Source organism: Pelobates fuscus, chromosome 11 (genome assembly GCF_036172605.1).
Source record: "Pelobates fuscus isolate aPelFus1 chromosome 11, aPelFus1.pri, whole genome shotgun sequence".
NCBI classification, from domain to species: Eukaryota; Metazoa; Chordata; class Amphibia; order Anura; family Pelobatidae; genus Pelobates; species Pelobates fuscus.
Window position 1 is genome coordinate 88,540,254 of NC_086327.1, and position 17,493 is coordinate 88,557,746.

At 38.6% G+C, this 17,493-nt stretch overlaps 1 protein-coding gene across 1 annotated transcript in view; it reads right to left on the reverse strand.

Annotated features, from left to right (window-relative positions):
• Positions 1-2,153: 2,153 nt before the first annotated feature.
• The window catches only part of WRAP73 (WD repeat containing, antisense to TP73), a 46,781-nt gene continuing 31,441 nt past the window's right edge, over positions 2,154-17,493 (reverse strand). The window contains exons 4-12 of the mRNA XM_063436495.1: positions 15,854-15,926; positions 11,553-11,656; positions 10,065-10,151; positions 9,137-9,271; positions 8,965-9,042; positions 8,669-8,774; positions 7,491-7,616; positions 4,935-5,126; positions 2,154-2,524 (exon numbers count right to left, since the gene is read on the reverse strand). Coding sequence (XP_063292565.1) covers positions 2,409-2,524; positions 4,935-5,126; positions 7,491-7,616; positions 8,669-8,774; positions 8,965-9,042; positions 9,137-9,271; positions 10,065-10,151; positions 11,553-11,656; positions 15,854-15,926 — 1,017 coding nt within the window. The 3' untranslated portion in view covers positions 2,154-2,408. The remainder of the gene's footprint in view (positions 2,525-4,934; positions 5,127-7,490; positions 7,617-8,668; positions 8,775-8,964; positions 9,043-9,136; positions 9,272-10,064; positions 10,152-11,552; positions 11,657-15,853; positions 15,927-17,493) is intronic.

The window sequence follows — 17,493 nt, forward strand, 5'->3', positions numbered from 1 at the left end:
ATATTTATGTAACGTCATTCCAAGTGTATTTTAATATTAAAATACACTTTGTATGACGTTACATATATATAATATGTATATATATATATATATAAATACTTGTATTTTATTTTAACATGTGTATTTATTTATTTTTTTAAACTTTCCTACCAGCAGGGGGACTGTCTAATATTTTAGACAGTCCCCCTGCTGGCAGATCCATAGCCAGCTATAGGGGGCCATGTGATCGCTCTTTGAGAGCGATCACATGGCCCCCGGGGGCCTCATTTGCCGGAGGGGGGCTGCCTGGGCTCTCAGGCAGCCCCCCAGAAGAGGATCGCGGCGGAGGTGAGTATACAGTACCTCCTGGGGGCTTCAGCCGTTACGGCGTTCTATGCCGCCGCAACGGCTTTAAAGCCCTTTAAAGCCGCGACGGCATAGAACGCCGTAACGGCGTTAAGGGGTTAAAATGGTGACTTGCCATGTAAGTGTAAACAAAACAAAAAGCTTAAACCATTGGATGAGGTTGACCTAATTTGTAAGCCACTTAAGTTGTTTGACTCATTTTATCAGATGTATGTCAGCTCCCACCAGCCTCAGTATAAAATATAAAAACTAAAGTGATTTAACTTCTAAACGGCAGAATTGAGCAGCGATACTGCAGGGGCAGTCTCTACACATCAAAAACTACTTTATTAAAAGTGATATGCATTGCTTTGAGACAACTGTCTCATTCAAAAACTTTAGCTTTGTATGAGACAGTAACCTCACTTTGCAGGCTGACAAAATGTTTGTTTTCCCAGGTTTTATCTGCTTCTTCTTTCCACACACTTCATCTAACTAATCAGTGTCCTATCCCTAGGAATGCTGGAAAATGCCAGACAGATTTACACATGTGCAGTTGGAAGATCTCTTCACCTTGCAACATCCCGACAGGGGGAGAAGAAGTGGTCTGATCACTGTGATTTATGCAGAGCAGGCTCCGTAGTTGGGATTCTCTCTACTGCTGCACATTTGTTTTCTACTTTCTAAAGAAAAATTTATTTTTTTCAAACTCTAAAATCCCAAAATAGACCATCTTAAGTCTTCTACATAATTTAACCAAAATTATTTTTTCCCCAGTGTATACATAAAGATGATAAATACATAATATAGCAATCCTTGCCTTCTATGCCAGGTGAATATTTGTTGGTTAATATTAATCACCTAGAACAGAGGCTCAATAACATATTCCTCAGCAGATTGGAGCCTTTAAAGGGATACTACATGCACCTAGACCCCTTCGGTTCATTGAAGTGGTCTGGGTACAGTGTCCCTACTGCACTTAGTATTGCAATGTAAAACATTGCAGTTCCAGAGAAACTGCAATGTTTACATTGCAGCACTAAGTGCCTCTAGTGGCGGTCTACCAGAGAGGCAATTCCTGGATCCTAACAGACTTTTGATATGGTAAAGAACGCTATATGTCATAACGCTCTGTATGAGGACATCTAGAGTCTATTTCACCATAGGAAAGCATTGATTCAGTGCTTTTCTAATGGGGAAGCCTACTGCGCCTGGGGCACTCTCCATGCATGTGCTTTAGTGCCTGCTGAGAGAACAGCGATCCAGCTTTGTATTCCTGGCACTATAGTAAACCTTTGAGTTTCCATGTCATTAGGGTATCAATAAGGGGGATATGGAGGCACTCACTATGTGTGATTAAACTGCCAGCATATTTATTCAGTTGTTTGGTCAATACATTTGTGTGTGGTTTTCCTGATGTACTGTAAGAGCAAATTAACATCACAGATATGTAGACCACAGCTGTCCTAACTGTATCCCATCTCAGTTATTAAAGGATCATTCTAAGTATCGCAACACTACAGCTCATTGTAGTGGTTATGTAAGCCTGTTGGTGCCATCACATTTTTTTTTATTTATTTTTTTTCCAACCATTTTGGAACTAACTAGGGTTCTCTCTTCTAACCCATCTCCACCTCAGCTGCATGGATAAAGCAAAAACTATATTACTGCACTATCTAACCAACCTGAATGATAAACATAGAACACTGAAAGCAAGTTAAACAGATGAGCTGTAGAGGTAACAGTGACCATTTAAATACATTGTTAAAGTCATATTTATCCCCAATAGATTGTATCCTCAAGTCAAACTTTAAAATATATGCCAGATCTAGTGAAATAATTATTTATTGGCAAATTTAAATATCTTTACATCTACAAATATATTTACATCATAATGTACATTCTTTTAACAAGAAATGTTAAAACATCCCTGAGCAAATCACATTATACAAATTCAATTTTAGTAGGCCTATCAGATAAAAAAAAAAAACTATTCCTGAGAATTAGGCAAACTAATTACTCCCACGTATTGCTACTCAATAGTAATGTGCTGGTTCTGTAAAAACAAACTAGCTTTGTTTACTTTAGTTTTCGTTGTCTTCAGACTCCAAGTAACATAAACACAAGTTTTCCTTACTCATTAGAAGCAAAGTATCTTCTCCCATTGGGTGCCAAGACATTGAGAGGACATTAAACATGCCTAGAGGAAAACACAAATATCTAAATTAAAACTCCATAGTTTACCATAACGGTCAATATGTAAAAAAAAAAATATATATATATAAATATATACATACATACACACAAATACAAAACCCTGCATACTGGTTTAAAATTTAGGATAGTTGTATGGGAGTTCTTAAGATCAGATCCACTGATGCTTCACTGCCAACAGTATGTAGTGCATTGAGGCTGCAGATTGACACCATCGCTCTAGGATTTAAGCAGTCTACATTTACATGAGGTTTGTGAGATTATCACCAAGACTGCAACACTGTTTATAGCTTATGATTAGCAAGTTATCCTTTTGTTCATATAAAGAGAATGAATGTTATACATTTGATGATGATCTGTGTGCTCTTCCAGTTAGGAAGTTTTATATAAAGTTAATACATGTGCTTAAAAAAATAAAATAAATAAAGAGAGATGCACATTTTATTTTTTACTCTAGACTGTAAAATAAACTGTGGAGTTGCATTAACACAATTTTAAAAGGGTAAATAAGGTTTTTTTAATCATTACTATTGGTATTTATAAAGAGCCAACATTTTCTGCAATGCTGTACAATCAGCGTTAATAGACATGTCAGTATAGACGAGCCAATACAAAAGGTATAGCAAACCATGAGCTGCTATCTAGTATTATACAAATGACAGTCTTGATTATATTCTTTGGACTCTGTAGCCATCTAGCCAAGTCAGAAGGGAGGAAATTCGAAGATAACATACAGGGAGCATTTTAACTGACTGCTAAGAAGTGATGTGATTGAGGAATATGCCAACCAAATGCAAGGAGGTGCCTAGTGAAAATTGAGATTAGCTTGGAGTGCGCTTGATGTATGTGAGGCCCCTAGATTGGATAGAATGAGAATACATACAGCTGAAGGCATGAATTGCTGGGGAAAGAATGGGGGGCAGTGTCCAAAAAATAAATTAAAAAAATGTGGAGAAGGGAGAAACAAGTATATTATTTTAAAATGGAAAAGTTTGCCCTTTATATCCTCAAAAACTATAATCATGTACAGTAAGAATGGAAGAAATCAAGAATAAAAATGTGCCACAGTTTGAGCGAATAATATATCAATATGATATGATATATATCATTTACTGTTCTCACTTGTCCTCATACTTCATGTAGCAGATTTGTTTCCACACTAGTCGAAGTGAAGGAGCTTCAGTTCCATCATAAAACGTTATTACATTTCTTCTAAAGTATTAGATAAAATGCATCTAAGAAATCACAATGTCCCTCATCACAAAATCTACATGGCGTGATGTGACTGATGCACTCTATGGATATTACTATTACAGTTCGTTTTTACTTTGGTGATGGCGCGTTCTTTTACATTTCTTATAGCCTTTGCCAAGGGGGCTTTATATAAATTTGGGATTACACATCAGTGCATAATTAAACTAGCTGATTTTCTAAACATGCGGGAAGAGGCAACGTGTACATTGTAAATTTTCCCCAAATTTTCACAATTTACACATGAAAGAAAACCTCTTTTAAAACGATGCAGCTCAGTTTAGGAGACGCACAATAGGATTAAAATACTATGCCAGTGTACGGCTGACCTTTCACACTTCAGTTATATATTTCCAATGATGCTCTGCCAGGAAAAGTGTTGGCAGAACTTCCTGGCAAACACCGTTTACAGCAGCTGGAGTGCCAAAGGTTAGTATTCAAAGCAGCCTCATAGACGGATTTATTTACCAGTACATCCAAAGCACAAAAGCTGTACTACATGTACACAAGCCCTACCTGGAGAATAATACATTAGAAACATTAAGAGAATATGCAGTACTAAGCGTCTACCACATCACTACCAAGAGTGTTCTATGATAAATGCAACCAGACAGGCCAGGTACTTTCATATACTTGTATTTCACTGAAATAAATATACGGAATATAATTTTTCATTTTTTTTTTTAACAGCAAGTGGAAACCAACTGTCCCAGCTAGTCTTTTAATTTCCTATTTAAAACACTATCAGGGTTTTATTAAAGTAAGAATGGTCAGGAATTCCAAGTAAATTTCAAATTTACAACAAAAATAGCCAAACTGGAAATATCCTCCAATTCAGTTCCAGTTTGGTTATTTTGGATGTAAAATTTGAAATCCAATTTGAATTCCAGACAATTCTAAGTTTAGTAAATAGCCCTGTGTATATTCTTTATTTTATTCCATGTTCAAAGTCATGAGTTTATCTAAATTTTATTTGAACTCTTCCACTTTCCTAATCTCCACTACCTATGCGAGAAGGAAGGTATTTCCCTGCAATGCCCGTTGAGGTCATCTTGTTTTAGCAGCTTTTCTTTTCTGTAGAACATATCACACTTATCATACTTTGTTTAATTCCTTGAGATGCTTATATGTTACGAATACATTACCTTCCACTGGCACTTGCACAGAAACACTACCGGTTGGAGACCACAAATATACTCTGGTATTTCCAGTGCAGATGGCAAGTCTAGGATGAACTGGATGCCAGACAAAAGATTTGACAGCCGAACTATGTTCCACAACTGAAAACAATCTCATTTTCTGGATGTTCCATATCCAAACAGAATATGGCATGTTATCTGCAAGAAAAGACAAGAATACAATTGTGAACAATATTATGGATACCACTACAGCGCTTTATTATAAGAGCAGGTCCATGCTCTAGTCCATTTACTAATAAAGTCCACCATCACTACAGCTGAAATATATCCAGTGACGGGGACTGTACCGTCTACGCTTAACACAGCAGAGCTCTTTGTAAACTCTGTAAATTGTGAGTAAGCTTTCGTTATATCACTCTATTTTACTTTATTAATGATATACTGCACTATTATTGTCTCTCTCTTTTTTACATTTTCTTTGAGATATCATACACTGCAACAGACAAAGACCCCATAGACATAAAAAAGGGAACCTGCCCCCTGAACACAAATCACAATAAGGTACGGCCCGTATAGATCCACGCACATACTACGAACCGATCAGGGACCCACCGCCACGACTGACCTCAGACCACATAAAGGTTATACATGGCCAAGGAACCTAAACGGGACGACAAGTCCCCACCACTATACCGGGCACATACCCCTAGCTATGAGATACCACTTACTAGGCTGCGACTAAAATATAAAAAGTGCAAGAATTGACAGGCCACACAAATGTTAATGAATATTGTTGTATTACTCTCTGGCACAAGATGTTGTGGCTGTGCAATAATATATGTTATTCTAAGCACGGTCAAAACAAAGAATAATAAATAAAAAAAAAAGTACGTATATATGATTTTTATGTGACTTCACTCATGGGTTTTATTATGTTTTCGGCACGGTAATCTATTTTTTGTATCTGTCTCTTAACAATATTAACTGGGTGAGGATGTTGGGGAAGTTTAATAAATCTATCCATCCATCCATCCCAGGCCAACTCCTTGGTTTTGCACCCCTCCCTGTTACAGGTGCCTCATTCCAGGGCCCTATTTAGCCTTGACTTGCAGAGAGTCCCAGTAAGGAAGTATTTCCCAAGTAAGTGGATTAATCTCATAAGAGCAAGCATTAGGCTGCTACTAGGATAGGACCTGCCGAATATGGGGTACTTTGATGTAGTTGGCAGGCTTATGCAATGTATGATCATATAATGTAACTAAACCCCCATCATTTTTTGCCTAGGTGATGTGTTTTTAAATAAAACTATTACAATCTCTAAGATTTGAAATCACTGTTTAGTTAATAAGCGAGTGCGCTGGATTCTGTATTTTGTGTATATGTATATGTATATGTATATGTATACATATACACACTCGGAATTTAATACGTAATGGATAGTGTCTGAGATGAAGCTGGTTGTGGAGTGTCGAAAACCTATGTAAGAGTGGGCCTGTAAATAAAAGAGGGCCCACCAAGGAGAGTTGTAATGCTATAAGGGTGAAGGTGAGTGGGGACAATCAACTTGACCGGCAGAGGTGAGTAGGGGCGGCTCTCTAATTAGGCGATTTAGGCGGCTGCCTAAGGCCTCGCGCTGATGGGGGCCTCGCGGCCGCCTAAATCGCCTTAGGGCAGTGTGACAGGTCGGGTCCTCGGTCAGAGACCGAGGACCCGACACAGGAGGGGGCCCGGCGGCTTGCCCTTAATGCCGCCGGGTGCGAGGCCCCTCCTATGCCTACCCGGCAGAGAGCCAGCCTGTCTGCAGCTCCGCCGAGTGCAGAGCTGCAGACTGAGTGGGTTTCGCGATCTCACCCAATCAGAGCGTTGCTGCGGGTTACCACGGCAACACTCTGACTGACATCGCGAGACTAAACTCACCACGTGGTCTGCAGCTCTGCACCCGGCGGAGCTGCAGACTGTAAAGGGAGCCCACCGGACCACCAGGGAAACAGCCTGGCCGCCACCTGGACCACCAGGGAAACATAAGGTATTTATGCCACCCTCTGCCCCAGCCACCCCACCACCCTCTGCCCCAGCCACCCCACCAGCCACAGCCACCCCAACATCCTCTGCCCCAGCCACCCCACCACCCACAGCCACCCCACCACCCACCACCCTCTGCCCCAGCCACCCCACCACCCTCTGCCCCAGCCACCCCACCACCGTCTGCCCCAGCCACCCCACGCCCCAGCCACCCCACCACCCCCTGCCCCAGCCACCCCACCACCCCCTGCCCCAGCCACCCCACCACCCTCTGCCCCAGCCACCCCACCACCCTCTGCCCCAGCCACCCCACCACCCTCTGCCCCAGCCACCCCACCACCCTCTGCCCCAGCCACCCCACCACCCTCTGCCCCAGCCACCCCACCACCCTCTGCCCCAGCCACCCCACCACCCTCTGCCCCAGCCACCCCACCACCCTCTGCCCCAGCCACCCCACCACCCACATTATTCCATCTTATGCTTCTGACTAATATCGTGAGACGCAGGGGTCACACTTGTGCAGTTGATTCCATTGCTTACCATTTTTAGATGCCATATAACGATTATCGAGACTAAACGCCAACATTCCAATTCCAAGTTCAGGATTCGCCCGATCGGAGTCAGGTTTAACACCTCTTAAAGTTACTGGTACATTCACAATCTCATCTAGAACAAAAGCGAGTTTAAGCTTTAGTAAGATCAACACATTGTATTAGCAGCTAAAGTTCCTGCCTTTACGGCTACTTTCTGTGAAATTAACTACATACAATACCAGCAATGGTATGAAATGTGAATATATGTAATTCACACAGCATTTTACCCTGCAAAACCATAAATCCTAGATTGAGCTCCTTGAAGAATTTAAGTTCTTTTGATGCCAGATTTAAATTATTTGTCAAGGGTTCCTAGCTCCTCCTTCTGAAGTATACGACTACCAAATTACTTAGCATAACTGTTTCAATGAGAAAATGGTTGATTTACATCAAGTATGTCAAACTCGCAGCCCACAATGGACATCTTTGCGGCCCGCGGAGCTGCGAGTTGGAGACGTGCTCAGTGTTAAAGCAAAATAGGCACCTGCTTTCTCCACATTGCAGGTTCCTACTTTGCTTAAATTTACCCGGCTGGGAGGAGCTCAGTCTTCCTGCTGCTCACTGCTCCCTCGCGCCCGCCGTCTGTAGTGATGCCAAGTGCCTGGAATTTGCCGTCATATTCCAACACCCGGCATCAATAAACTGCGCGCGTGAGGGAGCAGTGAGCAGCAGTAAGGAAATCTCCAGATAAAAGATTCCCACTGGACCTCAGGGATAAATACAATGATGTGAGTGTGTGCAAAAATGTGTAAATGTGTGAGTGAGTCTTTTTTTTTTGCAGCCTACATAAACCTTGTTTATTTGGCCCGTGCTAGACTTGAGTTTGACATGCTTGATTTACATCATACCATCATATTAATTTAAATTCAAAAAAACTATCCAGCAAACGTTAGCAGCATCTATTAGCTCTGAAATGCTAAGGCACAAGTCAAGCAATGTTTTACGCACCAAAGATTCAATGTTTGGAGTGGATGAAAAACTGTGATTCAGGACAGGTATGCTGAGGTTTGCTGTAATATACTATAGAGTTTATACCCGGCTTCAGAATGATAAACCACACACCTATCCACCCAGAGAAATAGAAGGATGCAGAACTAAAATATAAGAGACTGGCTGATTTCTTACATTTACTGCGGATACTAAACAGGCTGTTAGGTTTTCCTTTTGGTAAAGGAAAAGTAAGTTCATCAGTTGCAATCCCTGGGCATCTCTCCACTTCCTTATACACAACCTGTGAAGGAAAAACAAGATTTGCTGGAACAATGGAAGACATTGATGAAGATATTTATGGCAACGGTTTTGAGAAAATGAAAAAATGGACAGCAACATACTGTTGGAAAATACATCATCTTTTCCGATATGGATTAATTGATGAAAAATAGACATAATTTTTGCAACGTTCCAAAGGAACTGGTACTTACAGCTTTTGCGTCTGTGATTGTGGCTGTATGTACTAGTTCATGGATTGGCTTCCATGTAACATGATTGAGAATTCTCACCTTGGAGAGAGAGAGACAGACAAGGATAGAGAGATCATGATTACGGAGATCTCCATGTAATTGTAATTGAAAAACACCAGGCATCCCTTTCTACCTTTTCATCAAAACTTCCAATTGCAAGGAACTGGCTGCTCGGACTCCACGTGGCTGACTTAATCCCCAGCGACCACTCATAAGCACAGTAGGTGGAAAGCAATCGGCCATCCAAAGAGTAAAGCAACATCTTGTACTGAAATATACAGAACGATTCATTGTTTTAATTCAACAGACAATTCATACATTACAGAGTCACACATTGTGAGGACTGAACTGTATGCTCACTAAAAGGGCATCATAGGCAACAGGAACATCTCATGTGACAAATGATATGGTAGTCAATTAAAGGCTTCAGTGCAGCAGCTCCAAAAGGAAAAAATAGCATATGGTGTTTATTGCAGAAATAGAGAAATTTGTTTATTTAATTCATTTTTCACCCTTATTGGTAGCACTATGCACTAGTTTTAGTTAATTTAAGTGTGTTTTGTTTATTTTAGCTGAGGAAGGGACAGAGGTTCAGGTAGGCATTAGTGGTTTATCCACGGTGCCGAGGTATAATAAGGACAACCTTGCTTTACTTTAACATTTGGCTTTGGGGGATTTCAAGAGGGGCTCTCCTTCTAAATAATTTAATTAATTTCTCCCTCCTCCCCCTTTTCTTACCTCTGTATATTTCTGTTCCTCTGGACAGGCAGTTTGGCATTTTTTCAGCTTCTTAGCTGATTTTATATACAGCTTTTTCTGTGCCTATATGCCTTCTACTATATGTCTCTAATATAGACATTTAGATTGTTCTCTAGCCTTTACCTTCCTCTTATTGGTCAATTCCCTATACTATTTCCTTTAGGTTTATTAAAGGTAGGACTTCCTTTTTAACACGTTATTCTCTTATTGGACTTTCAGTCCGCCCTCTCTCTATTTGTTTATTGCAGAAATGCAACATGGACACTCAAAATCTAAAAAGCTTCAGATGTTCTGCAGGATACCTCCAGGCAAGACTCCCACACTGCCAGGACACAGCCATTGGGAGCCCAGGCAATCCCATCAAGGTCCTGAGTGTCCGTCTCAAAGTGCTGAAAAATGAGAACAGAAGAAGCAGTGAAATACATTATCAACATGCACTACATATAGTAGAGTAGTAATAAGTTACTGAGTATTGACATGCACTGAACAATCTCGGTGTCTATTTATGATTATGTAAATGTTTAAAATGTCTTTCAATGCTTACAGTGAATCTATTACTTTACAGAGCATCACTGCTACACAAATTGTGACATAACTTCTATTTAAAAAAAAAAAAAAAAATGTAAAAGGAAAACTAACTGAAAGGACGCTATGAAAAAAAATCAAACCTAATTTAGCCTAATTACCGTAAGTGGTTTTGTTTCATGTCTCAACACGCCACCTGCTCAGTTCTTTGCTATTTTGGGTGTTAAATCGCTTTATTTCTGCACTTCTAGTCACACCTCCCCTGCTTGTGATCTATACAGTCTCCCTAAACATTTCCTGTAAAGAGAAATCTAATATTTCAACTTCCTACTCGGCCTACAGAAGTCCCCTGTGTGTAATTAAAGTTCAGTTAACAAAGCAACATCTGATTGACAATGAAAGTTTTTTTCCATGACCTCTGTGAGAGTTACAGCCAGGTGGTGTGTGGCTAGGGCTGCATAAACAGAAACAAAAAGTGATTTAACTCCTAAATAGGCAGATAATTGAGCAGTGAGCCTGCATGGGCATGATCTATACACCAAAACTGCTTCATTAAGATAAAGTTGTTCTGGTGCTTAGAATATCTCTCAGATTCAAGATGCCAGGAATTTGTGGCAGTCATAACTTTTTACAAGGTTAAAAAAAATAAAATAAAAACCAAAAAAAAAAAAACCTCAATACAGGAAAAGAAAACAAACAGAAGCACTGTATGAATGTATAGTGACATACAGATAATGGGATGCTGAATATTAGTCTCTAGCAATATTAAAGAGGCAGTAGGCTCATTAAAATAGGGACATCATCGCCTGTTTGCTTAACTTATTTCTGTCAATTTTACTAGAATGCATTGTTTAGCTGTAATAAACCATTGCAGAAAATGATGGCAGAAACACATATAAACATAACTCCCAATTACTAGTAGTATCAATTTTCACTATGGAAATAGTTGCAAAACTATGCGTGGTAATTGCAGCACTATCTGGATAAAAGGCCTTTAGTAGAACATTTTTACAATGACATATTGTTACAGCAAACATTTCCATCCTAATTAATGTACTCAGCTTTTGTACATTATGTCTTTGTCCAAAGAATACGTGTGTCAAAATGAAGATCATAGAGCTAAGTTTAGAGCCCCTTGTTTAATGCCAAGAACTAATCCAGGAAAGTCCCCTGGATGTAGTGTAGTAAATTCTACAAACTAAGTACTAAGAAATCTAGGTATTAAATGGACAGACACATAACAAGTGTACCAAAGTATTTCTCACCCTTAGGAGGCGCCAGTCATTACACACAAATATGCTAATGTAATCTTTGCAATCACGTCTCTCAGCCAAAGCCATGTGCCGACCATCATTCGTAAAAGAGATTCCTGTAGGTCAAAGGTAAACAAGTCAGACAAGCAGATAATCCAGTCATCTCTGATGTTTTGTTCTTAATTATAGTGGATAATAAAGTTTTTGAATAATAATAAAAAAAAAAAATCAACAAACAAGTTTTATAAGTAGTTTAACCCCTTAAGGACCGGCCTGTTTTTGCGATGTTTGTACGTTAAGGACCAGAGCAGTTTTAACACTTTTGTGGTGTTTGTGTTTAGCTGTAATTTTCCGCTCTCTCATTTACGGTTCCCATACAAGTTATATATTGTTTTTTTCACGACAAGAAGGGCTTTCTTTACATACCAGTATTTATATTATGTCATATATTGTATTTAAAAAAAATAATAAAATATGGTGAAAAAAAAAAAAAAAAAATCATGTTTTTGGACTTTTACTTGAAAAATCTTTTACTTATCTACAAAAGCTAATGAAAAAAACTGCTAAATAGATTCAAAATTTTGTCCCGAGTTTAAAAACACCCAGTGTTTACATGCTTTATTGCTTTTTTTTGCAAGTTATAGGCCTATAAATACAAGTAGGAAATTGCGGTTTCAATATATATATATTTTAAATGTATCAATAGTGACATTGTTACACCGTTATCTGTCATAAATCCCCGAAACACACCTAACATGTACATATTTTTTAAAGTAGACAACCCAGGGTATTCAAAATGGGGTATGTCCAGTCTTTTTTAGTAGCCACCTAGTCACAAACACTGGCCAAAGTTAGCATTTATATTTGTTTGTGTGTTAAAAATGCAAAAAACGCTAACTTTGGCCGGTGTTTGTGACTAAGTGGCTACTAAAAAAGGCTGAACATACCCCATTTGCAATACCTTGGGTTGTCTTCTTTTGCAAATGGTATGCCATCATGGGGCTAATTCTCATTCCTTGGCTACCATACGCTCTCAAAGGCAACCTAACCAATCTGATAAATTTCAAAAAAAAAAAAAAGTAAAATCAAGCCTTATATTTGACCCTGTAACTTTCACAAACACTATAAAACCTCTACATGTGGGGTACTGTTATACTCAGGAGACTTCTCTGAACACAAATATTAGTGTATCAGAACAGTAAAATATATCACAGCAATAATATCCTCAATGAAAGAGCTGTTTGTGTGTGAAAAATGCAAAAAACTTCAGTTTCACTGACAATATCATCGCTGTGATATGTTTTACTGTTTTGAAACACTAATATTTGTGTTCAGCGAAGTCTCTCGAGTAAAACAGTACCCCCATGTACAGGATTTAGGGTGTCATAGAAAGTTACAGGGTTAAACACAGTGCTAGCAAATTAAATTATCTGGACTTTTGGCCTGGGTTGGCAGGCAGGTCCCTCAAATTGCAATCATTAAAATTACTTAATTAGGTAAAAATATTACATAAATATGCACGTAGAATTTTAATATATATACATATTTATATATTTGACATCTACGTGTATATTTATGAAATTATTTATGTAATTATGTACCGTATGTGGACATATGTATATTTCGTATTATTTTTATTTATTTATTTATACATAGATATATACCGGTATATCATTACATTCTAAGTGTATTTTGATATAAATATATATATATATATATATATATATATATATATATATCAATATCAAAATACTGTTAGAATAAAATTGCATATATATAATTTTTTTTAATTATTAAAAATTATTTTTATTTTTTGTTATTTATTTTTATTAACATATTATTTGTATTTTATAATATAAATATATATATATATATATATATATATATATATAGTTATTATATATATTCGTGTGTAATTTAAATATAAGTGTATTTTTATATTAATATACGTATATATAAATATAAAAATACACTTAGTATGACATTATATATATATGATATATATACACACATATATATATATATATATATATATATATATACACATATATACACACACACACACACACATTTTTTTTACACTGATTGTTTTTTTTTTTTTTACACTTTATTTGTGATTTTTCAATTGCAGGGAGACTGCCTGTCAGCACAGACAGTCCCCCTGCAGGCAGACACATGGACCCCTACTGCGGTCATGTGATCGAGTGATCACATGGCCGTGGGGTCCTGATCTGCCGAGGGGGGACTGCCCGGGCAGACAGGCAGTCCCCCTGGACCGGGAGGAGCACTGATCGCCGCCGTGGGACCGACGGCGATCAGGTAAGTAGCCCCTGACCGTTATGACGGTTCAGGACCGTCAGCGGTCCAAACGCACATTTTACCGCTGACGGTCCTGAACCGTCAGCGGTCCTTAAGGGGTTGAAGGTATGATTGACTTTTGTTGACACATACAGAGCTACAAAAAAAAAAAAAGATCTAATTATTTTCTTAGAAGGCATGTAAAACTTATTTATGCTTATATCAACTTTGTCCCTGCTTAACCCCTTAAGGACACATGACATGTGTGACATGTCATGATTCCCTTTTATTCCAGAAGTTTGGTCCTTAAGGGGTTAAAAGGATCATCATAGGGTCAGGAACACAAACATGTATTCCTGACCCTATAGTGTTAAAATCACCATCTAGCCCCCCTGGGCCCCTCATGCCTCCATAAATATAGCAAAATCTTACTGTATTCAAATCAGAAGCTGTAACTCTGCATTCTGTTTGCCTCAAAAAACAAACAAACAAGCAGTCATCAGAAGTGGTAGCCTGATCAAATCACAGTGCTTCCCCATAGGATTGGCTGAGACCGACAAGGAGGCAGATCGGGGCAGAGCCAGCATGATTCAAACACAGCCCTGGCCAATCAGCATCTCCTCATATAGATTAATTGAATCAATGAATCTCTATGAGGAAAGTTCAGTGTCTGCATGCAGAGGGAGGAGATACTGAATGAATGGATGGATGCATTTTAGGCAGCCATGACGAAGGATCTCTAACAGCCATTTGAGGAGTGGCCAGTGAAGTTATCACTAGGCTGTAATGTAAACACGGCATTTTCTCTGAAAAGACAGTGTTTACAGCAAAAAGCCTGAAGGTAATGATTCTACTCACCAGAACAAATTCAATAAGCTGTAGTTGTTCTGGTGACTGTAGTGTCCCTTTAATTACGAACTACAGCTCTACCAAGAGGCTAACATAGCCTGGTTAAAGGTTTTCTCCAACCACCATGACCCCTCCTGCATTTATAAGTGGTCATGGTGGTAGGATTCTGTACCCACAGGATTTCTGCTTGAAATGCTGCACATCCATAGATATTTGCACTTTTGCACTGGAAGCTTGTTACACCCATGACACGCGTGACTTGGGCAGCTCAGAATTCTGTTCCAATGTGAATTTTGTGCATAAAATACACCTAATATCAGCCTGCAAGAGGAAACCATGATCTGCCATCCCTCCATGTACTTTATTTCCAGTCTCCCTACATTGACACTTTTTTTTTTTTTATTCCCTTCCTCCCTCTGTCCACCACCCACTCCCCACCATCCTAGCTCAGAGCGTGCACATTCGCTCTGAACACGATAAACATTCCAATGAAATGCTTCTCAGTGAGGGCAGCGTTGACATCAGATTGGGCTTGGAAAGCAGTGTAGGTAGCTGTACCCACCACTGGAATCCTGGTAAGTGGGGGGATCTAAGCATTAGATCTACACTTTACGCTCATCCTGACGGATGAGTGGAACTGTTCTTTGAGGATAACTAATTGTCTCAGATCCTTGCTGGCTGGTATTTAGGGGATTAGATCCCACAGACCATAAGATGTTGCGGATTGGCGGTATCATCTTAGTGTGAAATAGTGATTCAGTCAGGGACTTTTAGGTACAGTATATTTACTTTTTTGCATGTATATAATGCATATATAGGTCAACTTTACCCCATAGTTTCCCTTTAAGGATGGCAGGGTATCAAACAAAATGTAGTTCAGAATGTTAAACCTATCTAGTTCAGTATCTGAATGCCAAATTCTGTAGTAATAGTGTGCAAAAAACTATATTCTGAAACCTATATTTAATATGTAATAATCTCATTGCTACCAAGACATAAAGCATCTGACCACCAACCTTTTTTTATAATCTGACTTTACAATATAAATCAAAATGTTTCTAAAATTATATTAAATGGACATTTTATATAAAGCATTTAATTATTAATTTTAGGTAACAAAAAAAGAACTAATAGGATAACAAAATACATTAAGGACAAGACCTTACCTTGTTGGCATGATTTGGGATATTTTATGTAAGAGACTGATTTTGCACTAAGTGACCACAAAGTAATCCGCAGCTGTGGAGGGAAAAACAGTTTAAGTAGGGTTTCATTGCACCTAAATGGATCTTATTTGCATAGATAGATTCAAACTGCAAAGCTTATAAATGAAGACATATCCCATTATTTTAAACATGGGGGTTGATTGTTTGTATCACTAAATTTAATATATGAAACATCTATGGTGCGATGAACAGTGGTGAGTTGTCAAATGTTTAGCAAAGTTTAGGTCAAAATGGCAGTTTCCTTAGTGTATACTTTGAAATTTAGTATCAGCTCACCACAATTTAATGCTCAGTCAACAAACCTTATAATAAATATTTAAAACTTCTGAGATGGAACTGACATTTTCCAAGTTATTTGGCCTATATTATGTAACACTTTAGCATCCTCTATGCTTTTCCAAATTATTATTATACATTTCTATAGATCTATATAAACAATAATAGAATATTAGGTCAGATTTTGAATAGACAGTCCATTTAAAACAAACCACGACCTACATATTATTATTATTATTTATTATTATTTTATTATTTATATAGCGCCAACAAATTCCGTAGCGCTGTACAATGGGTGGACTAACAGACACATAATCAGACCACTGGACGTACAGGAACAGAGGGGGTTGAGGGCCCTGCTCAATGAGCTTACATGCTAGAGGGAGTGGGGTATAGTGACACAAACGGGTTAAAGTAGGGGAATTAAATAGTTTGTTAGAGAAGGGTTTATTGAGTGCTTGGTAGGTCATTTTTGACAGTTGCAGGAAAGGAGTCATGGGGTGGGGGATGAGAAGCCTGCTGACAGTTTAATTGATACGCTTTAACGAAGAAGTGAGTTTTCAAAGATTTTTTGAAGGAGTGGAGGCTGGGTGAAAGTCTGATTGAGGAGGGAAGGGAGTTCCACAGAATAGGTGCAGCCCTAGAGAAGTCTTGAAGGCGAGCGTCAGAGGTGGGGATCCGGGCAGAGGATAGGCGTAGGTCTTGGGATGAGCGCAGGGGTCTCGACGGGACATACTTGTGTATGAGGGAGGATAGGTATGTTGGAGCAGCATTATGTAGGGATTTGTAAGCAAGTGCCAGAATTTTGAATTGGGCCCTATATCTAACTGGAAGCCAATGCAGATGTTAGAAAGTTATGATCAAAATGGATTATAAAATATAAAATACATAAAGGGTCAGTAGAGATCATCAACTAAAAAGCAGAATACAAAGACGTGTAAAAGGAACTTGATGCAATTAAAATATAGTGAAAACCTTTACGAACATGTAAAGGTAGTATTGTATTTGAAGCATTTTTTTAAACTATGCTAAAGTTGCTGGAATAGCAGTTTACGATGTTTTGCTTTTCTTCTACTATGTAGCAAGTTTTAAATATCAACTACCAACCAAGCATATGCTTTACCTACGCACTTGTTACAAAGTTAAACGATATCTAAATGTAGATTTTATGTTCTGTTGAGTAATCTGGCCAAAGTGGAATTAGATCTGGAAGGTAGGCAATTCCTAAAACATTGTTCTCTGAAGCCAGTGAGCGATTTAAACAAGATTCCCCAATTCCATAAACCGTACACATAATATATAGA